Genomic DNA, 26,062 nt, shown 5'->3' with positions numbered 1-26,062 from the left:
TTAAGTCTCACAGAAATGTCAATCATTTGATTTAGTCATATTTACATACTTTAGAAATCAATAATGTTAATTAAGAATGGTGTTCGAAAACAGTGATGATTGAATTTGGTGATTGTTCGAAGTTTTGATTTTACTTTCTGTCAAACAGTAATCATACATTGTCTACAAATTGTAACTCTGTAACTTTGTAATGTTATAACTTTGAATTTTTGGGTAAGCTTTAAACTTGGGTTACTAGGCATAGAAATATTGACCATTAGGGCCCTGAATTCTGAGACCTGAAACTGGAGAATGTTAAGTTTTGAAGCTTTGAACTTTGAGAGCTTCGAACGTAGAGTTTCAACTTAGGAAGTATTGAATTTTGGGGATTTGAACTTTGTGGCCTTTGAATTTTAAGGGTTTGAAATACGGAATTTTTAACTTTGAGAGCTTTAAATAGATGTGAGGTATTTTTGACTTTAACATTATGAACTTTTGGAAGCATTGAACATTGAAAAGCTTGAGCTTTTAAAATTTTTAATCTTGTGAATTTAGGAACTGGAGCTTTAATTGGAGATTAAACTTTGGGAGCTTTGACCTTTGTAAATTTCGAATATTTAAGGTTTGATCTTCCAGACCTTTTAAATACGAAAATTTTTAACGTTGGATTCGTAAGTTTAAAAGCTTTAAAGTTTTATTGGTTTATAACTTGAAACCTGAATTTTAGGAGCTTTGAACTGTAACTACTTTGACCTGTACAGTTTTTCAGATACTGAACAGTAGAACTACGAATTTTGAAACTGTGCGATTTGAAACTTTCAAATATGAAACGTTAAGTTTACAAATTTTTACTATTTCTGTTTACTGTCTAAAATAACTGTAGTAATATATATTCTCATATATGTTTACATTCACTTACCAACTTGAGCCACGCGTTCGTCGTCAATATTTGATTCTTCTCATCCTGAAACAATAAAAATAACAATTTATTATAACTGTTATAACTGAATAATTTTCATAATATCAAACATTTAATTTTTATGAAATATGCTGTTATACTAATAATCCTTAACCGCCACACTTGATTGCATTTTGTTGTAATTATGCTTTATTACATAATTTGATAATTATGTAACATCTCGAAGATAAATGAATAACAAATTTCATTATTAGTATTACTATTTCCATAATTATTATAATATTATAATACTATAAATAGATATTAATACACTATATGTAGATATTAGATAATATTATTATACAATGTATATTGTATAATATTATCTGTAATTATTATTTACATTATTGTCATAACAGTTATTGAAATTTATCATTACAATTTTTTTCGTCGTACCTTCCCAAAATATTTATTATTATTATCGATATCGCTATTGTTCGTATCGCAAGAAAATAGTATACCGTTAGTTTCCTATCAACGTTGCTTGAGTAGTTAAGAAATGCATTCTTGTTTTTGAAGAATTAAATAAAAGTAAGGAAGGATTAAAATTGCAGCAGTGTTACAATTAAGAAATACTAAAACAATTTGATCAAACGTTAAAATAAACATTAGTATAATAAATTGGCATTGAATATGGCATGTTTTGTAACATTGTAATATTGTAATATTGTAACATTGCATAATTGTGTGTACTCTACACATTCTGTTTATAACTTTTAATGACTTCTAATCGTTCCAAATTCAATTATATCCAGTCATATTAATGTACCTACCTAGTTTGAACATTATAATAAATAATTAACAAAGTTATAATTACAACAGTTACAGTGTAATTATTTGCAACTTTAATAATGATGCTCCAATGTAATCAAATATTTAAATGAGCAAGTAATAGATAACTGGTATTTGAACCTTAGATCTTTCGATTTATGTTGATGTATTTAACTGAACAGCTAATGATTTATATACATCAATCTATTGTACTTTTGAATTTAAAGATTAACCATATTTAGTTATTAGTATCTTCAAAACAATTAGTTATCTGCCCCAAATCGAAATGGAAATAACAACCCTTCCTTCCACTTTCACAAATATTTTCAGACAATTTATTTGTTTTCAGTTTGTTTTTCATACTGCTACGTACATAGTATCTATTTTGTTACATTTATTTACACTGATCCATAACATGAATCGCATGCGGTGGTTAACCTCTTGTCCTACAGTATGGTATCATACTCGTGAAGCACACTACAGTTCGAACATGATAAACCAGACTCGTATATTCACTGCAATTGAATTTTGGCTCAATTTCAATTATAGTCTGCATAATCAAGGATCGCAGAAGGCAAAACGTGCTTAACATTTCAACTTACTTTAGTTATCTTAACGTTGTTGCAATAATTAGCTAGCTGTGAATAACGCAACTGTCTAGAAAATTATAGGTTAAGGAGTTACACTGAAATGCTAATTCAGATCACTCAAGTAAATTTCTGCCATTTCAACTGTCTTGTTAATATTCATAAACTATTCGTATTAAACCAACTGTTAGAGCGTTCTTACATATCATTATAAGTTTCTATAGTTAGTTTCAGTAAATATAGTTTGTAGGTTATGGTACTTTTGTTTTGGACGTGGTTGAGGACGAAAGTAACGTGTTATTATGTGAACGAAAAGAAACTGTAAAGGTTGTCTAGGTTGATGTATTATGCGTATTATAACTATAATTGGGAATAGGTAAATAAACCACATACACGATGCCAAAATACTCGAAGCTAGTTATGCAGTTTAATTTTCATTATTTAAATGTACGAGTATTGTTTCTATCGTTACTCAAAATATAATGTGTCCATTTAAATGTTTCTTTTTATCGTTTCTTATAATGAAATCCTATTCCGTGTTAGAAGAAGTGTTTTCACTTAATTCTCTACAAAATATTTAATGTTCCTTTCGTCATGCTGGGTCAGGAAAGTAACAATGACAGTAACTGCGGAAAAGTGTCATAGCTCAAGTAGTCAAACTTATCAGAAGCTAAATTTGGGTCAAATAGACCAATAAACAAACTTTTTCATGACATCATTCTGAATTCTATACTTTGAAATGATGGTTGACAAGTTGGTCAAATGTATAAAATTTTACCCTTGTCTTCCCTGATATTACACACGTGCAATATTATATTTAAAATCAATGGAAAATATCAAACTGGCCTAAAATAATCGGTTTCACTTATTTTTCTATGAAATTCTATTTCTTTACTCTACGTATTCACTACATTCTGAATTGCACCATGTACAAAATCGTTCACAAAATCGTTTACAAGGATCGAACACACCACGGGTTTAATTACCGCGTACTTTATTTACCCGAAAAAGAACACGCAAACATATTGAACTATCCGTGTTTTCCCAAAGCAATACAAAATCTGAAAAAATGAGCAGAATCAGAATCGGAGCGAAAGAGAGATAGTAAATTCAGCAAATCGTAAAACTCACGTCGAAAACTAGAGAGCCAATAACCGCAAATTGCTGTTTCTATCGTTCGTTTCCCAAACGCTTGGCAGGGAACCGCACTCTGCCCCACAGACTCATCAGAACATCAAAGTGATTTATAAAACGAACACATAGCAACGTCGGTGTCAATGGACAAACCACTTTGTAAATGATCGCGTCGAGCGAATTGATTACTCTTCACTTCTTGCCACGATATCTTCACTCCTTGAAATTCAATTAAAATTTTGTCCTCGGCTCTTGTAACGTTTCCCACACAATTTTGGTCAAAGTGACACGGGATATATCACCGAAAATACAGGTTGTGCGAACAAATCGTTTAATTCCGGGGATCTGTTTGGTTCAACAATTTGAGGAATTATTTCAAGGTGCCGTACAAATTTAGATTTTGTAATAACAATCATTATTACAAATTATAACAATGATATATTATCATAAATTAAATCGTAGATTCTGGCTACTATTAGGTTGTTATTGCTGTTTAACACTGAAGCTATCAAGTCATTTGACCAGTTCTTAATTTTGCTATTTTAAATTACAAAATTAAGGTGCTTGTTATGGTGTATTCTTAAAATCGTAAAGCCATCAAGTTTATCTTTATTTTTTGGTATATTTTTGAACATACAACCGTTTTGTAGCTGTTTAGTACGGATAATTTGCAATTTCAATTTTTTCTATTTAGCATATTTTATCAAGACCCAGCAAACTTTATGGTTTTATTACTGTCGATTAGGTGACGAGCGACGGCGTAGTATTGACCTCAGGTCAAACGACCTCAGTACGAACATTTTGTAAGGGCGGTTCTTGTCCCCTTCTCTTAATATCTTTTTAACCGATCCAATAGTTCATTTTAACCAAGTCGCTTGTCCACCACTAGCAGCATATCGATTCCACTCCACCTTTCAATTTTTAGCAAAAATATTCTTTTTAGATTATTCAGATTCTCTCGCCAACTCTCAATGTATCAAGTACAAAATTTTATAGTCCGTAGCTACGAAGTTATTATAAAGTGCAACAAGCAAGCTTTCACTTATAAATAAATTGAACATATTTATTCTGAAACAATTGTTGGTTCATTTTGTGTCTGAGTCACTGATTTACACATTAAATTAGCTTGCGTTATCATTAAGTTGAACCGCTAGCACACAACAGTATACATATACCATTTAAAAACAATAGCAATTTATGTCCGTATTTAGTACTTTGCAAATGTAGATACAGTATTGTGTAAATGTTGAATTTAGAAAGACTTACATTTTCTGAGTTGTGACTATCAATGGCAAACAACAAGGTGAACAATTTTAAAACGTGAGAAATTGAGCGATAATTCGTGATATAAAAATATATTATTACATTTGTGATGTAAAGAAATAATACGGACGTTATACTAATTTGATGCTTAAAACTTGAAGATAATAAGCGGATAAACGTTTCGTTATTATCCTTGGTACGAATAAAACAAAGATAAAGAAATCAATGACAACGAGGTTATATTTGAAATTTATGTTTTCGAAGTGGTGGAAGTTTAACGTAAATTCATGACATAAAAGTTTGCAGAAGTTGCACTCTTTTAATATCAATTGGAAGCTTGAAGTTTGTAGAAAATGACGGAATAAGAATCTCATATACTATTTTAATGTGAAGAAAATTATGGAAAAGAATGGGAAGATTGTAAGTTTGTTGCGTTAGAAATTTATGATTTCGAAGTGGTGAAAGTTGAACGTAAATACTGAAACAATCGTTAGTTCATTTTGTATCTGCGTGGTATCATTGATCCACACATTAAACTAGCTCACGTTGAACCGCTAACAACACAAAAACGTTTTCCTTGAAACCTGTGTTGATTTTTATCGAGATAAAGAATTAATGTACACATGAATTTATATTGTATCATTTGTTCATTTAGTTCACGATTTTGGTTTAAATGTCACGTTCAGTGTACATTACAGGCCGGTAGGTTTAAAGATAACGTGGATACTTTAGAAGTTCATTTACTATACGCTATAAATGTTTATGGATGTCTCATTTTATTTATGGTAATAAATTATAGATGTTACGTTTTCTCTTGCGTTTGCCTCATATATTACCGATGCTCCAGATCATATATTATATGCTATAAAGCTTTATATCTCATTTGATCTTGGAAATCAAAAATAAAAGATAATGCTACGTTTTCTGTTAAGTTTATTCAGTACACTCTGCATGCCATAAAACATTTATTATATTCTATAAACTTTATAGTTGTCTGATCTGATCTTGAAAATCATAAATAAAAGATATTGTGAGGCTTTCTGTTAAATTTCATTAACATACTATACGTGCTATATAAATACATTTATTATATACCATAAACGTTTATAGATACCTGATTTTGATAATCATAAATTACAAATTTATTACGTTTTCTTTTAGACTTATTTAATATACCACAGATATTCTAGAAACTCATTTATTACGTGCTATAAAGGTTTTCTTTTAGGCTTATTTGATACACTATTCTAGCATCCAGAAGCCCATTTATCACATGCTATAAAAGTTTACAGATCTCTGATTTGATTTTGGCAATTATGAATTATGGATATTGTCAGGTTTTCTGTTGCGTTTAGTTTTTTATACATGCTACAGAGGTTCATTAATCATGCGCTATAAAGGTTTACAGATATCTGATTTGATTTTGACAATTATAAATTATAGGTATTATCAGATTTTCTCTTAAATTTATTTAGTACACTATACATGATACAAAAGTTAATTTATCATGCTCAACAAAGGTGCACAAATATCCGATTTGATTTTAACAATTATAAATTTAAGTTTTCTCTTAAATTTACTCAGCTACAAAAGTTCATTTAACGTGTGCTATAAACATGTATACACATTTGATTGACTTTGATAGCTGCGAGCTATCTCTGATTTCATTTTCCAATCAGAAGTTACTGATGCTATTAAGCACCCGTTCAGAATTAATCAATACCCTATATTTGCCGTAGTTTCCTACAATGTTTGCTACTTTAACACTTTCATTGCTGTGAACGTCAACAGTCCGCGAAATTTGCCCACCTTGTTTTATAAACAACCACTGACATCCAATTAACTTCGATATTAGCGAGCTACCGCTGTTATTATTATTATTAAAGCTTATTAATGTAATTTGATGTTTGAATATCGATAGCGAAGAAATTCGACGGGGCACAACCTTGGTGTACGCAGCTGCTAAAACACTCGTCCACGCTTCAAAGTGAAATCGAATTAACGCTCGATTTCCACTTCAAAGTGGAAATCAGATCCAAGGTCGATTTTCCGTTCAACTCAAAGAGAAATTAGATCGATCGTCGGTGCGTGAAACTTTCCGGTCAAGAAGCACACGTGAAATTTTATGCATGTACAACGACTTCCAATTCCTTACATTTTTCGTCGACTTTCAAAAGGAGCGCATATAACCTGACCACGCTAACGTTTAAAGCGTTGCATATTTATTAGCGTCAGCTTCAAGTGTACAGGTTTGACTTTTACTTGATCTTTTAAATAAATTTCTAGTTTTAGAAATCTTTTTATTACCCCAGAATAAAAATAGCAAAAGATATTTGATGAAATTACATGCATGTGCAATTTTGTGATGAAACATCACCTAAGACGTGTAATCAAGTTTTTTATATTTTATAAATGTAGCGGATATAATAAATCAAATATTTAATATTCAGACTTATATTGCAGAAAATATTGATAAACCGATAATTAATTTATATACATATAGATGTAATATTAAAAAAAAAAATTGAAAATTGGTTATTGAAGAAATATACATATGAAAAAGAAAATTTTAGTGAAAAAAATTGATACATCACAAAAAAATTTTGAATGAAATAAAAATTATCATATGAACAAGAAGATTTGAATGAGAAAAGACTAATATGTGAACAAGAAATTTGGAATGAAAGAAAAATTGAGATATGAAAAACGAAGTTTGAATCAAAAAATTGATATGTGAAAAAGAATTTTTGAACGAAAAAGATTGATACATAAAAAGAAATTTGGAGAGAAACAAAAATGTATATATGAGAAGGGAAGTTTCAATAAAAAAACTGATACACAAAAATGAAGTTGTGGATGAAAAAAGACTGGTATGTAAAAAAGAAATTTTGAATAAAGCAAAAATTAATATATGAAAGAAAAATTTGGAATGAAACAAAAATTTATATATTTAAAAAAAATTTGAAATGAAAAAAAAGTTAATACATGACAAAGAAATTTTGAATGAAACCAAAATTTATATATTTAAGACAAATTTTAAATAAAAAAAAATTGATACATGATAAAGAAATTTTGAATAAAACAAAAATTTATATACTTAAGAAAAATTTTAAATGAAAAAAAATTAATACATGACAAATAAAATTTTGAATGTATAAAATTGATACATGAACAAGAAATTTTGAATGCAACAAAAATTGATATACTAAGACAAATTTTAAATGAAAAAATTTAGATATGAAAAAGAAATTTTTGAATGAAAAAAATTGAGATATAAAAAACAAATTTTTAACGATACAAATTGATACATGAAAAAGGTATTTATGTAGATAAATTTATCTGTGCATTCGTTTTTATTAAACGTGCATGACAGAGTTATATTGCAAATTTTAAAAAATAAAGATCTTGTAATGCGTATTAAACAAATCTCGCGTGATAAAACTTCAGTGTACATAGAACGATGGATACGTATCCATTTTATTAGGAAAATATATCCGTGCTTGACACTGCAATGATTAATCGTTATTTAATATGTTTCGTGGCGGAAGAGCGAGCCAGATTATTGAAAATCGATAAGCGATGAAATTATCGAATCAATCACGGCGAAATAAATGATGTTATTGATGTTTGGCATAAACATCCTTATTAAGTTATTAGAATATTTCTATTTCTATTACAATTTACATTATCTCTGAAGCAGAAAATGGGTTTCGTTTTTACGTCTAAGAATGTTTCTTTAAATATTGCAGAGTTTATTTTACCGTTAAGAGTTGTTTTGAAAAGCAAACCTTTTAAAGCATTAGAACTTTCTTGCTTTGTTATTTCACTCAGAATTTATTGTTTCACTGTGTTCCGCGTTTAAAAATGAAGATTGTAGCTTGTACTAATTCTTTTCATATTTCTTTTTTAACTTGGTAGAAGTTTGATAAATTTAGATAAAAATATGTTAACATTTGTTTTTAATAAGTGCTATACGTTTTCCATTCAGTTGCACAAAATTAACAATATGTAAAAAATATAATACCAACATTATTATGAAATATTTATTATATAAATCTAGTTACTTTATAAGAATTACTCTCAGAATTTTCACTATTACCACAACTAATATTTTGAGTGCACTGATAGTAATAATTAGATATTTTCAAAATGAAGCATTTTAGAAATTTGATGTATTTTATAATTATCCACAAATACTGAACAATGTTTTCAAAAATATTAAATATTAATAAACAGTAATGAAGTTTAGGTAAACACATGATTCGAATAAATTCAGAAGCTCTTGTGTCCCTTTCATCAACAAGTGGAATGATAAATGGATCAGACATGTAACATTCATCAAACCGAAGTGCACTTCCATAAATATACGTAAATTTAAACTGCTTAACATGTATGAAGTACTTTTAAATATTCAAAGCTACTTAACTGCAAATAAAAATCGATATTCCAGTATCAGTGACTATTATCACAAACCATTACCCTGATGCTTTTGTTTTCCTTCTTTAGTGTCTTGCGATAAGACAGTAATTTAAAAAATGGTGTGACAACTTGCTGCATTCGTTTACTTTCAATTTACATCGACTGTGCAAAGTATGTGATACATAAATTTTATGTTATGTTACATTGTATTTCTCTTATATTGCTCATTTCGACTTTAATTTTCAAAACCTTTAGAAATCTCTTGAGATACCAATGAAACATGAGTACCACCATTTTTCATAAACTATGGACTTTAATTTGATGTACCACAAGTGCAATTTTATGATACTTTTATGTCACGAATCTACCTTCGACGTTTCACTTTCCGAAATTGAGCATTTAATGTCGCGCGACGTATCTTTCTATTCTTTATTATTACTCTTTCCAAATGACAAAGCTAAATAACACGTGTACCATCATTTTCTACGAATTGTGGCTTTTAAACTAGAGTAACGCAAGTGCCATTTCGCGATACTTTTATGTCATGAATGTTCGGCAGACTTTTGACATAACGAAATCGTCGATTTTAAACGTAATCGTTGATGTTTTATTATTTTAATGGTTGCTTCGTATAAAAAATACCACAAATGCAGCTTCATTTTCTACGAATTGCAAGCTTTAATTCGATTTAGTAAAAATGCCATTTTATAATACTTTTAAGTCATGAATTTTCTTCAGACTTTTGACATATCGAAATCGTTAATTTCGAATACAATAATTAATTATTATTTTTTTCACATCTAAAATATCATGAAGCAACTAAAACTTTATTTTCTACTAATGACAAGCTTTAAATTAGTACAGCATAAGTGTAATTTTGAAATACTTTTATGTCATGAATTTTCCTCTAATTTTTCATATGTCGAAATCGTCAATTTTAAATGCAAAGTTATCCTTCTATTATTTCAGTCATTATTTATCTCACGTCCCATATAATCTAAAGCGCCCAAAGCTTTATTTTCCACGAATTATAAGCTGCAAGTTAACACAATGCAATAATATTTCGTGATACTTTTATGTCATGAATTCTCGCCTGACTTTTCGCATGCTGAAATAGTCAATTTTAAATGCGACAACGTCAGCGTGTTATTGCTTTCATCGTTATGTTGTTCACGTTCAAGATACCACGAAGCGCCTTCAACTCTATTTTCTACGAGTTATAAGCTTTGAATTGGTATTGCATAAGTGTCATTTCTCGATACTTTTATGTCATGAATTCCTATCAGACTTATGACATGTCGAAATCGTCAAATGCGATAACATCGTCTTATTATTTTTATTTGTTATTTCTTTCGTGTTCAAGATATCACGAAGCGCCTTCAGCTCCACTTTCTACGGGTTATAAGCTTTAAATTTATATAGCATAAGTGTTATTTCGCGATACTTTTATGTCATGATTTTTCTTTTGACTTTTGTTATTTCCAAATCGTCAATTTCAATTACGATTACATCATCGTCTTATTATTTTTATCATAATTTTGTTCATGTTCAAGATATCACGAAGCGCCTTGAGATCTACTTTCTACAAGTTATAAGCTTTAAATTGATGTATCATAAGAGTCATTTTGAGATAATTTTAAGTCATGATTTTTCGTCTGACTTTTGTTATTTCCAAATCATTGATTTGAAACGCGATAACATAGTTGTCTTATTATTTTTATCATAATTTTGTTCATGTTCAAGATATCACGAAGCGCCTTGAGATCTACTTTCTACGAGTTATAAGCTTTACATTGATGTATCATAAGTGTCATTTTGAGATAATTTTAAGTCATGATTTTTCTTTTGACTTTTGTCATTTCCAAATCATTAATTTGAAACGCGATAACATAGTTGTCTTATTGTTTCTATTGTTATTTTGTTCATGTTCAAGATATCACGAAACGCCTTGAGATCTACTTTCTACAAGTTATAAGCTTTAAATTGATGTATCATAAGAGTCATTTTGAGATAATTTTAAGTCATGATTTTTCGTCTGACTTTTGTTATTTCCAAATCATTGATTTGAAACGCGATAACATAGTTGTCTTATTATTTTTATCATAATTTTGTTCATGTTCAAGATATCACGAAGCGCCTTGAGATCTACTTTCTACGAGTTATAAGCTTTACATTGATGTATCATAAGTGTCATTTTGAGATAATTTTAAGTCATGATTTTTCTTTTGACTTTTGTCATTTCCAAATCATTAATTTGAAACGCGATAACATAGTTGTCTTATTGTTTCTATTGTTATTTTGTTCATGTTCAAGATATCACGAAACGCCTTGAGATCTACTTTCTACAAGTTATAAGCTTTAAATTGATGTATCATAAGAGTCATTTTGAGATAATTTTAAGTCATGATTTTTCGTCTGACTTTTGTTATTTCCAAATCATTGATTTGAAACGCGATAACATAGTTGTCTTATTGTTTCTATTGTTATTTTGTTCATGTTCAAGATATCACGAAGCGCCTTGAGATCTACTTTCTACGAGTTATAAGCTTTACATTGATGTATCATAAGAGTCATTTTGAGATAATTTTAAGTCATGATTTTTCTTCTGACTTTTGTCATTTCAAAATCGTCACTTTCGGACGCAACAATATAACCTTCTTTCTATCATAATTGCCTTGGCATACAAATTATGAATGAAACAAGTATACCTCCACTTTCTAAGAACTTTTGTCTTCCAATTCACGTACCATAAGTGTCATTTCGCGATACTTTCATCTTACAAACCGCCGTCCAACTTCCCGCGTTTGAGAATCGCTCACCCGAGATACACCGAGTTGACACCGCTCGCCGGAACAAAGAAGTATGATAATTTAAAAAACCTGAGTAACAGATCGTTCTAGCAGTGAGGTATCGTGGAAAATACAGCGGCGGTGTCACGAGCGGAAGTAATCAACGACGGAAAAAGTCGTTCGACTCGAGGAAGCGAAAACACGAGATGCGTCTGGTAGACGGACGCGGATGAAAGGAAAAGGAAAGAAAAAAAGAAAAGATTCACGAGTGGCGGAACGACGATCGTTCAAAAAGTGTGGGGGCAAAACCAGAAATCCAACCTGAATAATGCGACTTAAAGGAAAGGATGCTAGAAGAGAGAAAAGCGGACTGAGTAATGACACGTGTTTTGCTCCACTTAGAAATATCTCTCTCTTTAATGCAAGAAACGGCACTGGAACATGTTGTTTTTACGCGCCGCGGAAATGTCAGATTGAAGCAACGCGTAAGAAGGATGGCGGGAAACGTCAAATAATGGGTATGTTAGCATTGTGTACCGGACAACGATGAAAACAACGTAACGAGCGAACGATATTAATTAAACGTGGCCGGCTTTCGATGCTGTTGCTTTATTTTCGCGTCGAAGATAAATGATGATAAACTTCGGTGGCTTTCTTCGAGTTCTCGTTCTCGTCGTTTTTTCGACCCTTGGTAGTTGGCGGCTACTTCGATGGCAAAATTGAATCGATAACACCTAGTTCCTGAGGGCCCTTCAGACGATCGATATATCGCACGTGCGAGGGGACAGATTGATGTATTGTTGATTTTTAAAGCTTTCGAGGTCGTTCAATCTTTTCAAGACTAGGCACAAGTTTAGTTTCTTTTCACATTTATTAATGAAACGTCACATATGCAGATATCATTGTTCTGCATATTTATATATTTTATACTTTAGACATTTATAAAATGAAAATATACTTGTTTGAAATGAAATGTTTGTTTGAATCTTAAGTTTGAAGATTCATTATTAAATTGGCTTATGCTAATCTTTTATAAAGAATCAAATTTATATTTTATGATGTAACTTATTTCATTTTTATTCCCATATCGTGTCATCTCTTAGACATTAAGAAAATTAAGCTATACCTTTTCTCGATGAGTTCGAGCATCATCCTAGCCTAAGCTAATCTCTCATAACAATGAAAATTGATATTTCATTATTTTGGAACTTATTTCATTTTTACTCCCCCATTTTGTACAAATTTTTAGACACTTGAAAAATCAAGACATATTTTTTCTTACGAATTTGAAGATTTATTATTAACCAAATTTAGTTTAGTCTGATCTAACCTAACACAACTGCTAAGACAAATAATTTTTACAATTTTATAAGTTAAATTTCACGTAAGTGTTATTTCTACATTCAGGTGTTCACTTTGTAGTTTATAAGAACCTAGTTGTAAGTTTCCATTTAGATCAGTCAAAACATCGGAGACGCACGTGTGTGACTTGCTGCTCGATAAATAACAGTCTGCTTCCAGAGGTTCAGAACCAACAATTTATCGAGCAAACACTGTAGTTTGATTATGCAAAAGTGTTTATATTGAGTTAATTTCTGGCATCCATTACTGTAAAACAATCGATAAGTTAGGAATCTATGACGAAAGTTTCAAAGCGTCAAATTTTCCTGCTTTAACATCTTCAAAAATATTTACATATGTACGAATGTTTAGTTTGCTTTTAAATCCGTCAATCAAAATTCACCTATGTGAACATTAATTAACTTTGTTTTCGTACATTATAAATTCTTTCAAAATTTATTTATCGTTACAAATTTTTAATAAATAAAATACTAGTAGATAGAAATATTAAAGCATTTACTTTTATGACCTTGAAAAATTTATGCTTGAAAACAGTCGTGGACAGTCAACAAAATTAAAAGCATTGAAAATTGAACATAAAGAGTTTGAAAATAGATTTAAATTTCAAGAATAGGAAGAATTTATAGAAAATTTATGAAATTAAAATATTTGAGTTTTGAGGCTTTGAATTTAAAAGGATTCAAAGAAAGTTTTAGCTTTGAGGTTACAAACTTCGAGGGTTTAACATTTCAACTTGAAATCTGAAAATTTGAACCTTGAAGCTTAAAACTTCTAGTACTAATTAAAAAATTTGAATTCCGAGACTTCGAACTTCAGAAGAGTAAAATTGAAATATTGAAATATTGAAGATTCAAATATTGAATCTTCGAACTTCAAAAATTTATATGTTGAGTTTTGAATTTATAAATACATTTTAATTAAAAAAATGTTTATTTCAAGATTTTGAACTTCAGAAGTATGAAATTGGATGACCTGAGCTTTGAACCCTTGAATTTCAAGAATTTTAAATTTGAGGCTTCCAACTTCAGAAATTGTGAAACTGAAAAATTTGAGCTTCTAACCTCTGAACTTCACGTATTTGAAATTCAATAATTTAAAGCTTGAGGTCTTGCACTTTACAATGTAAAATTTTAGCGATTTCCACTTTGAACATTTGAACTTCACGCATCAAAAATTTGATTACCTGAACTATAAAGTTCAAGATTTCAGAATTTGCGTGGCTCGAGTTATGAATTTCAAATATTTAGTCCGCAAACTCTGAATTTACGAGGCGAGAGTATTTTCGTGTTTTCTCCCATAAAATAAAATCAGTAAATAAAATAACGTCTACATGTCTATGCAACAAGTTGCAGAGAACTGAGCAAACGAAAACTAACCTATACGGCTACTTTCTTTCTAAACCAACATGATATATATTCAAAATTCTAACAAATAGTGCAAGACTATGAAATTCATAATACAAAAATATAAAAATTAATCTGCTACCACGATTCATATGTTATCAAGAAAGATTAATGTATGTCGGATAAATTGCATACATGAGACGGCCAACGATAAACTCCACGGCAACTTCTGTCACAAAAGAGCGAAAACATCCCTTTACTAAGAAAAGAAGCAAAAAAGAAAAAAGATTTGCGTGGCAAATTTAATTTACTCGGTTTCACGCGACACGGCGGAACGAACAGGGTCAAAAGAAATTTCATTGCGAGCTAAATTACAATTTTCCCGAGTACAGCCTCATTAATGCGCCGCGTTCAGACGTCGAAGTTTCCGAATTAAAATCATGTTTCGCGAGGCACCGCAGGAATTAATCAAAAAAATCTCGAAAAGAGAAAAAAAAGGAACGAAAAGGGGTCACAGGGTAAGAAAGGGGAAGAATAAGGTCGCGTTCGAGAGAGGAGGAGAGGAGAAATTTCGCTGATCAGTCCCTTTATTCCGTTCCAACACGAAATGACGAAAGCTCCGGTAATACGATGAGCTTGCTTTACCATTTTATAATTGCGAGGCTGATGAAAAAGCATCCCGTCACTTTGCGCCGACCGTGGACGAGTGCCTTTGAAGGGAAACGAAAAAAATCGGCGCCGGGTCTCGATAGATTACGAGAGGCTGACAAGGGTCCACAACGAAAAGAGAGAAATGCATCTCTGCAATTTCCATTATGACGAACATATAATAAATACAAGGTTCAAGGTCGTTTCACGTCAACCTCAAAACGATGTTCATCGATCACGATTTATATGGTGCACCGATAAAAACGAACGTAAGAAAATTAGAAAGTCATAAGCTGGTTTTATAGTAATTCTTCGAGAATGTTATTCTTCCTCAAAATCTGTAAACAAGCTTGTTTTAAACTACTGTATAAATATTGCAATCATTAATCTCTTATTTAAAAAGGTATAATAAATACAAGATTTGAGGTCGAATGACAAAGCTAATCTCGAAATGACGTTTATTGATCGCGAGTTATATGGTGTACTGATAGAAACGAACTTGAGAAAACTAGCAAATCATAAGGTCGATTTTATTGTCGTTTCTTTGATACGATATTCTGACTTCTGCAAGTTTTAATTTAAAATACTATATGATTACGATGACGATACGTTCCTTGTCTAAGAAGATATAATAAATACAAGGTTCAAGGTAGAATTACGTTAATCTCAAAACAACGTTCATCGATCACGATTTATATGGTACGCCGATAAAAACGAACGTAACAAAATTAGAAAGTTATAAGATGGTTTTATTGTTATTCTTGGGAATGTTATTCTATCTCAGAATTTGTAAACATACTTATTTTAAAATACTGTGTAATTATGGCGACCATTCATCTCTTATTTAAGAAGGTATAATAAATGCAAGATTTGAGATGGAATGGCGAGGTTAACCTCAAAATGACGTTCATCGATCGCGGTTTATGCGGTGTATCGATAGAAACGAATACAAGAAGACTAGAAAATCATAAGACTAATTTTCTTTCCTTTGCTGGGATGTGATATTCCACATTAAACTCTGTTAACAGGCTTCCTTTCAAATACCGTATAACTATGATGATTACACATCCTTTAAGATATAACAAATATAAAATTGAACGTCGAACGACAAAGTTAACCTCAAAACGATATTTGTCGATGACGATTCATATGATACCGGATAAAATGTATTTAAGGAAACTGGAAAGTCATAAAATTGATTTGGTTTTCATTTTTTGTAAATAACTACCACAAAATTAACGAACTTGCATCCTTTCAAATATTGTTTAATTATGGCGGTATATATCTTTTATTTAAGAGTATATAATGAATGCAGGATTTAAGGTCCAAGGACGAAATTAACCTCAAAATATTTATCGATCAATATTTCTGTGGGAAACTAGAAATTCTATGCATCAACGAAAACTTAAAAGAATTAAGGAAATTAGAAGACTGATTTTCTTTTCATCTTTAAGAAATGACGTTCTACTTAACAGTAAATAAAAATCGATATTCCAGTATCAGTGACTATTATCACAAACCATTACACTGATGCTTTTGTTTTCCTTTTTTTCACTATCTTACTGATAAGGCAGTAACTGCTTTAAGAAATGATGCTATAACTTGCATTCACTTATTCTCTTTTTACATCGACATTACAAAGCATGTAATATATTTGTTTTATGTACTATTTTATACTGTGCCATATAATATTTCTCTTTTTTATCGCTTATTTCGACTTTATCTTAAAAAATCATTACAAGTTTCTTAAAATATTAATGAAGTATGTATGCCAGCATATTCTACGAACTATGGACTTTAATTTGATGTACCATAACTGTAATTTGATGATACCTTTATGTCATGAATTTTCTTCTGACTTTTGACATATCGAAGTCGTTAATTTCAAATGTAACGACGTTATCGTTTCATTGTTTTAATTATTATTCTTCAGAAACTCAAAATACCACGAAGCAGATCGAGTTTTATTTTCTACAAGCTATAAGCTTTAAAACAATGTAGAATAAGTGTCATTTCACGATACTTTTATGTCATGAATTTTTGTCAGACTTTCGAAATGCAGAAATCGTCAATTTCAAATACAGCAACGTCGTCGTCCTATTATTTTAATCATTATTCTTTTCATATCCCAAATACCACAAAGCGCCTAGGGGTTTATTTTCTACAAACTATAAGCTTTAAATCCATGTAGAAAAAGTGTAATTTCACGATACTTTTATGTCATGAATTTTTGTTAGACTTTCGAAATGCAGAAATCGTCAATTTCAAATACAACAACGTCGTCGTCCTATTATTTTAATCATTATTCTTTTCATATCCGAAATATCACTAAGCGCCTAGAAATTTATTTTCTACAAACTATAAGCTTTAAATCGGTGCGGAATAAGTGTTATTTCACGATACTTTTATGTCATGAATTCTCGTTAGATTTTCGCCATTCCAAAATCGACAATATCAAACGCAATAACGCAATCGACTTTCTACTTTAATTATTATTTTGCACACATTCAAAATATTATCTCGAAATCTGAAAACACATTAGTTTTGAAATATTGCGAAATTGTGGCGACCATATGTCCTTTATATAAAATATCGTTTCTTTATTTCACAACTCTGTGCTTCAAACTTTTCTTATTACAAACTGTCGATTCTTCAGTTCTTGTATTGAAGTATTTGCAGCAAATTGAACAGAAATAGCTCAGAAATTAGTTTTAACAACTTTAATAATAGAAAATAAAAGTTTAAGCTTTAATTCAATATTTCTAATCATTCACAACTTTAGGAATCTATAGTATGTCAGTATTATAAATTATACAGTAATACTCATCTTATACTAAGCACACTATTTTTACTCCCAAAATAAATCATCTTTAAGGGTGCTAGAAATTTATTGAACAGTACGGTCGATATAATATCAATTAACGTAATAGTACTTTTAGAATGGTGGTCCATAGAAAGCATCAGAGCAACTCTATAACTTTCAGAAGGATTTCAATTTTATTCATTTGTAGAAGGTAATACGGATTTTAATAATCATATATTCTGGACTTTGCAAGTTCCCTGAACCCCGAAAATGAAACTTCTCATTCCAGAACATTTAACTGTGGCATCAATGAATTCCCAAACGATTCACTCGCAAATCGTGTCCAAAGTAAATGAACGAACTTCCGAGAACGTTTAGTCACTTCCTTACTCCAGCAACTCGATCGCAAAGTGCGAACTTGTAGTCCAAAATAGTTTCGGGAGATCCATTAAGAAAATCGTAATCAAATCAACCATAATCGAAAGGAACATCAAGGAACCGCTATAAAAATATTCTACGCTAAAACTACCAAATCGATCATTTCACCGCTTCAAAGTTTTATGAAAAACTTATTGAATTCAAGTTTAAATTAAATTAATTCTAGTTGTAAGATTCAAAATTGAAAATCTAAAAATTCCAAACGAGAAAAATGTACAAAAGGATATTTTTAAGGATACTTTCGTATATAACGAACATATAAATAAAACTTAAATAAGAGAACATTTTCATCTTTTAAATTTTTCGTATTTAAATGTTTCGTATGATCCAGCAATTATCCCGCGACCACTGCATACAAACCCAAGTTCACGCTAAACTTATTTGACTATTAGATACGTAATAGCCTAACAATGCGTCGCCGGACGCGCCATCAAGTGCTATCTCCAGCGTAGCTAATTTAGCATTTTCTTCATTAACCATACAAACCGTCCAAATTGCTCCCGCTTTATTCGGTACAAGAGCTGAACGAGGACACGGGATTAAATATTCTCCGTCACTAGTCACGTAATATTTCCACAGATTACTTTCACGGAAAATTGCTAGCGCCATCGTAGCGGGGCGCAATTTCAACGGCTGAATGCAGTTCACAAAAGCGAGCACACTTTTGCAATCTTTGCGTGAACTACTAAGATAAGGGGGTCCAAGATTAGCTGCGTGAGTTTTTGCACGTGAAAATATCGGTCTTATCTAAATGACAGCACGGTTAAAGGGACGCGGCTAAGGGGTGGAATGAATAGAGGGTGGAGGACGGTGAACGAGGCAGATTGCATTACGTTCTCCATCTTGGCTACCCCTTGCTTCGACCATTTACTTTATGTGCCCTTCCTTTTACCGGGGAGTCGCCATCCTTAGAAATATCCTTTTACTCTGTACACTACCTGCCGTAATTAACATTTCCTGCTAAAAATGATACTTTGTGACGTGTTTTTATTAGCCTGCTGATTAATGAATCACCGTATTGACATCGCGGGGAGATACGATTTCTTGATGTGTGCTGGAATAGCTGTTTTGTACTCATTTGGTCTGATGAAACTGTAGAAATACCGTCTCTATTATTTGCTTGTCAGGTGTATCAGTCAGAACTAACTAATCACAGCTATAATGTTGTAAACATTTTGGTTTTGGACACTATATGATTACATATCGATTAGATATTAACCTTCAACGCACCAAATGTGCCTCTCAAGCACCGCAGATGTGCGGCGTTGCATTATTTAATTATAATTAATATAAATATTGTAATCAAAATTATATTACTTCTGAGATGAATACAGATTGTTTGACTTTAACATTTTTATTTACACGTCATTGTAGCATTTAAAATCTGATACTTAAAAACTTGGAAGGAATGATGAGAATAAGTTTTCGATTTTCACAATTAAAAATTAGAGCGTTAAGAGTTAATGCTTTTGTTTAAGTGAGCCGTATCAGCAGTTGCGTGAGTAGTTAACGGTAAGTTTTGTTTAACAAATTGTTATTCATTAACGCGGTTCCACCACATAAACACGAGCATGTTATAACAAAAATTAAAATCCTGACATCAATTCTTAAATTGGATATTATGCAAATTATAATTGGACTTGAACTTCAAATTGAAGCGTATTTATTCGTGTAAAATTGTTTATGAAGCACCTGTGCGTCACGAGACTTGACAAAATAGTGCAAGGGGTTAATACAAAATGTTTATTTACTAGTTTAGTTACTAGTTAAAATAAACAATAGTGTTGATGAACAAAACATTAAGATTATTTAATTAAGAATCAGAATCATTAAGAACACTTTTAGTTGCTATTTCAAAATAGCAATTATTGTGTATTAATTTGAAGCTTGAGGTGTGATTAAAATAACTGTATAAATATCATATTAATAATGCAAAATGGTGGATTATTAAATAAAATAAATAGCAATATTCTTTAAAAGAGAATGAAACAAAATGTTAAAATATTTATATCATTTTGTGACATAAAAATATTCCCAACTATTGTATATTAATATAAAGCTTGAGGTGTGATAAAAATAATCGTGCAAATACAGTTTTAATTATGTAAAATGGTGAGTGATTCAATAAAATAAACAACAGAATTATTTAACAAATAATCAAACAGAACGTCAAAATATTTAAACCATTTCACACATAAAAGTATCACGAAATAGCAATTAATGATGTATTAAATCAAAGCTTGGGATGTGCTAAAAATAATCGTACAAATACCGTGTTAATAATGCAAAATGGTGAGTTATTAAACAAAACAAACAAAATTGTTGGTTAACAAATAATTAAATGGTTAAAACTTGTTGATCATACGAAATAACACTAATGGTACATTGATTTAAAGCTTAATGCTTGAAGAACATAAACTCATATATGCTTCGACAATATTTGTAGCACAAAATGGCTAACACATCACTGAAGCAAATAATACATGGTCAGCCAAAACCGTGTTCTATGCTAACAAATTCTCTTTAAGTTAACAAAATCTCTTTGTAAAATTTTTGATATTTTATTCATAAAATTCAGATCGATAAATTAAGGAAGGTATAACATCTAACAGTCGTTACCAGTAAATTCATTTTAGTTTTCATTCACAAAAGGAAAATTTCGATCAGGCCATTATGCTATCCATCGTCTAGGATATTCGATTGCGATTTGATCCCAGGGCCAATGGCAGAAGAGTAGAAAACCGGGAATAAACGAGCAACGAATGCAGGAGAAAAGAAATTCGATCGAAAAGTAACAGCCACTATTCATATACGAGTCAGATAACTGCATAGAGAAAGAAAGCATAAGGTTATGATAGAAATCTTTCATATCGAATTTCTATACCCATGGAAACTATATCTTTACATGGACATGAACAGTTCGTTTTATACTGTTTCCTAGCAGTGCAAGTGAAAATGCTTATAACATAAATTTTCTTTAAAGTATCTTTAGTGTATCCTCTTCAGATAGGAAGAAAATGATGCAAAAGTTTGATCGGTAAATAATTTATACTAAATGTGACATTCTGTGATACAATTTTTGTGAGTTTTATGAGTGTAATACTTTACACTTTCAAAACTTTAGATTTTTTAATTATAGATTTGTCAAAATGGGAAATTGTTAAATCATTAAATTATCAAGTTGTCAAATTGTCAAGTTGTCAAATTGTCAAATTGTAAAATTGTAAAATTGTAAAATTGTAAAATTGTAAAATTGTAAAATTGTAAAATTGTAAAATTGTAAAATTGTAAAATTGTAAAATTGTAAAATTGTCAAGTTGTCAAATTGTAAAATTGTCAAATTGTCAAATTACCAAATTGTCAAATTACCAAATTGTCAAATTGTCAAGTTGTCAAGTTGTCAAATTGTCAAATTGTCAAATTGTCAAATTGTCAAACTGTCAAATTGTCAAATTATCAAATTGTCAAAATGTCAAATTGTCAAATTATCAAATTATCAAATTATCAAATTATCAAATTATCAAATTCTCAAAAATTTTCAAATCTTTAAATATCCGAAGTTCAAAAGTTCCCTAAATCCACATTCTGAAATCTCAAAACACTCAGTTTGTCAAATTCACAAGTTGAAAAATTTCCTAGGTCCACATTTTCAACACCCCAAAATCTCAATTTCTCAATTCACCATTTTGTGAAATTAAACAATTCTGGTGGTCCAAGTTCTCAAATCTAAAAAACCCTAATTTATCAATCTTCGAGGTTCAACAATTTTCTGGATTTACATTTTCAAATATCCAATATGTCAGGTAAAAAAATCCCCTTAATTCGGATTTTTAAGCCTGCAATGTCTCACTTTGTTAAGTTTTCAAGTTCAGAAATCCCCCACATCCCAATTCACAAATCTTCGATATCCCACTTTCTCAATTCGACAATTTTACAAGTTAAAAAATTTCCTACAACAAAATTTTTGAATCTGTAAGATCTTAATTTCTTAGCTCTCCAAATTCAAAAATTCCCTATATCAAAATTCTCAAATCTTCGATATCCCACTTTCTCAAGTTCAAAAATTTCTTACAACAAAATTTTTAAATCTGTAAGATCTTAATTTCTCAGCTCTCCAAATTCAAAAATTCCCTATATCAAAATTCAATATCCCACTCCCTCAATTTGACAATTTCTCCAGTTCAAAAATCCTCCAACTTAAAATTTTCAAATCGTTAATATCTCAACTTTTCAACTTTCCAAGTTCAAAAATCTCCTAAATCAAAATCCTTGAGTTTCCTTCCCTGATTCCTAAAAATCTCACATTCTCAAGCAGTCAAACTTCTGCACTGTCACATTCTCAAATTTACGCATTCCCAAGCAAAATTCTTTTCACAACCCCCAGTTAAGTAACTAGAAAAAGAAGGTTGAAAGAGTTAAGGGTTGAAAGGAAAAACGTTCCATTTGGCAGCGGTACAAGATCAAAGGGAAACAACTTACCACATCTATGATTTGTTGCAACGTGATGCCAAATCGCACTTCGAGAGGTTCGCTCTCGTTGGCAACAGGCCGCTCCAGGGTGTTATACGTCGACAGCAGCTCATTCAATAAACGTTTCTCGTGACGTCCGCACAGACTCTCTGTAACAAAAAACGAGTAATCTTCAACGCGGGAGAAATATCTCACAACATTGAATATTTTACGAGAAGGATCCTCCTCTAACGGATAGCCATCATAAATTTCAATCTAATAAACCAACGTGCGCAGCCTTCGTTCGGTACTACGGAAAAATAATTATTCAAAGCTTTGATAGTCGCATATGCAATTTTTCATGGAATTTTATTGAATTAATAGCTACTCTAATTTTTTATCGATTTTAGGATCGATGAGGACATTCGGTGTGTTATCAAATTATTTTAAGTCGAATTCGTGTATTACGTGTTAAACGTTTATTTTACTTATTTAACTATTTAATAAATTATTTACCGAGCTATTTATTTATTCATCTTCTTGGCTTGCTTATTCTTTTACTTATTTATGTTTTTGTTTATGTATTTATTTACTGTAAGAGCGAGCGGACAATGTCTGGAATTGGTTTAGGGTCACCATAAATTAAGAAGTCCTTTAGAGTGTTTCGGGAGTAGGTTTGAAGAAAACTCGGTTGATGTTTTCCAGGCCCGTAGTAACGACAAGCTTGTTTTTTTCCCGTAAGTGCAAAGTGGGGATGCGTTCTCCATAAAACTTTGGGAAGGCATGGAAACGACGCATTTTGTTAAGACTTTTTAGAGAACATGAAGGGTAGAAGTTCTGTGTGAAGTATAGGCCATCTTTACATTTTATTTGCCAATTTATTCATTTATTTACTGAGAATTTATCTATTTTGTTATTTATTTATTTTCTTGTTCATTTACATAGCAATTCATTAATGTATTTATTTAATTTGATGTATTGTTTTAAATTATGTATACATTTATTTTAATTTATGTATTTAATTTATGTAATTTATGTATTTATTTATTAATTGTATTTAGCAATTTGATTACTTATTTACAAAGGTACTTATGTATTTATTTATCAATTTATTTTTATATTTATTCAATTGATCTATTTGGTTACTTATTCACTCAAATATTTACGTATCTATGTATTTATATATTTATTTACTTATTTATCAATTTATGTATTTATTTGTTCATTTATATTTATATACTCATTTGGTCATTTATTGATATTTATTTATATAGTTATTTATAAATATATATTTATGTTCCTTTATTTACATAAAGAGCTAGTTCCATTTATACAATAATAACACAGTAGAATTTTGAATTTGCATTAGGTATAATAATATTAAATACTTGGAATATTATTCCAAAGTCCTTAAGAACATTGCAAATATGCATAAATCCTTGGAATAATATTTCGTTGAAAGTTCTTTACTGTGCATATTCTTTGTCGTATTTCTATGAAAGGTATGCAACGTGTTTAAGTGACAAGCACATTTCGTATTCCTGCTACTGTGCAAATTTCCAATTTCTACTTGTACCAACGTATATTTCTCCTCTGACTGACGTAAATACACGAAGGAACGTAAATTAATCATATAAATGATAACGATGCTATTCTTATCATGTTTCAAGTGGCTTTGTTTGTATAATATTATTATTGACAAATTTAACAAAATTCTAGTAATGAATATTGTGGATTAGGTTAGATTAGGTCCCACATAATTTGATGTGTTAATTATACACATTACTGTAGGAAGATGTCTCATGGTAAGATTAGATTAATGTCACGAATTAACCTAATCTCTATTGCTGCCATATTAGTCTGTGACAAATTTGAATAATTTTGATAACAAGTCTTAATTCAAGGAGTTCAATAAAATTCACATACAATTTCTGGTTTCGAAAATTTTAATATTTCCAAATTACAAAACTTCCAAAATTGAAGATTTCTAAATTTGAAAATTTTTAAACTTGAAGATTTCTAACTTTCAATACTTCAGAAATTGAAGGTTTCTAAATTTTAAAACTTCTAAACTTGAAGATTTCTTTTCAATATTTCTAAAACTGAAGATATCTATACATTTCAAAATTTCAAAATTTCTAAATGTCAAACTAAATTTTCAAGTTTCTAAATTCAAATATTAAGTAGTACTGAATTTCCATGTTACACGTTTTCTAAATTACAAAATTACTATACTCTGAAATCTCTAAATTTCTAAACTAGAAAATCTATCATTTAGATGCTTCTACAATTATAAATTTCTGAACTATTAAATTACCAAATTTCTAATTTAACGATTTTACAATTATCAAATTTCTACACATAAAATTATGACAATTATTAAATTTCTAATCTACTAAATTAACAAACTCCAAAATTTCTAAATTTTACAATCATAAAATTTATGAATATCAAACGGTAACAATCCTCAAATTTCGAAATAGGAGAATGCCTAAACTATTAAATTACCAAGTTTCTAAATTTTTGAGTTTCATAATTTTCAAGCTTTAAAATATCAAATAGTAACAAGTATCAAATTTCTAAGTATCAAATTGTAAAAATCATTACACTTCGAAATTGAAGAATTGTCTCGAATCGTTAAATTACCAAGTTTCTGAATTTTTTAGTTTTACAATTATCAAGTCCCCTAATATGAAATTAACAGTTATCAAATTTCGAAATTGTAGAATATCTGAATCATTAAATTACCAAGTTTCTAAATTTTTCAGTTTCACAATTCTCAAGTTTCAAAATATCAAACAGTAACAACTAACAAATTTCTAAATATCAAATTATAAAAATCATCAAATTTCGAAATTGTAGAATATCTGAATCATTAAATTACCAAGTTTCTAAATTTTTTAGTTTTACAATTCTCAAGTTTCAAAATATCAAACAGTAACAACTATCAAATTTAAAAATTGAAAAATTCAAAATACATTAATTATCAAACTAGTAAGTTTCAAAATTTGTTATCAAATTCCCAACGATTCAAATATCAAAATTCTCAAATTTCTAAATCCTCAAACTTCTAAATTGCACTCGAATCTTCAAATCAGTTCAAATTCCAGTATTACGTT

The 26,062-nt window shown here is 30.1% G+C and overlaps 1 protein-coding gene across 4 annotated transcripts in view; it reads right to left on the bottom strand.

Moving 5' to 3' along the window:
* The window catches only part of nAChRalpha6 (nicotinic acetylcholine receptor alpha6), a 389,695-nt gene that overhangs the window by 249,859 nt on the left and 113,774 nt on the right, over nucleotides 1-26,062 (bottom strand). For all 4 annotated transcript variants that reach the window (XM_076530284.1, XM_076530283.1, XM_076530281.1 and 1 more), the window contains exons 3-4: nucleotides 22,974-23,113; nucleotides 899-943 (exon numbers count right to left, since the gene is read on the bottom strand). In XM_076530284.1, the coding sequence (XP_076386399.1) occupies nucleotides 899-943; nucleotides 22,974-23,113 (185 nt within the window). The remainder of the gene's footprint in view (nucleotides 1-898; nucleotides 944-22,973; nucleotides 23,114-26,062) is intronic.

This window comes from Megachile rotundata, chromosome 4 (genome assembly GCF_050947335.1).
Source record: "Megachile rotundata isolate GNS110a chromosome 4, iyMegRotu1, whole genome shotgun sequence".
Lineage (NCBI taxonomy): Eukaryota > Metazoa > Arthropoda > Insecta > Hymenoptera > Megachilidae > Megachile > Megachile rotundata.
This window is presented reverse-complemented; position numbering and strand designations above follow the sequence as displayed.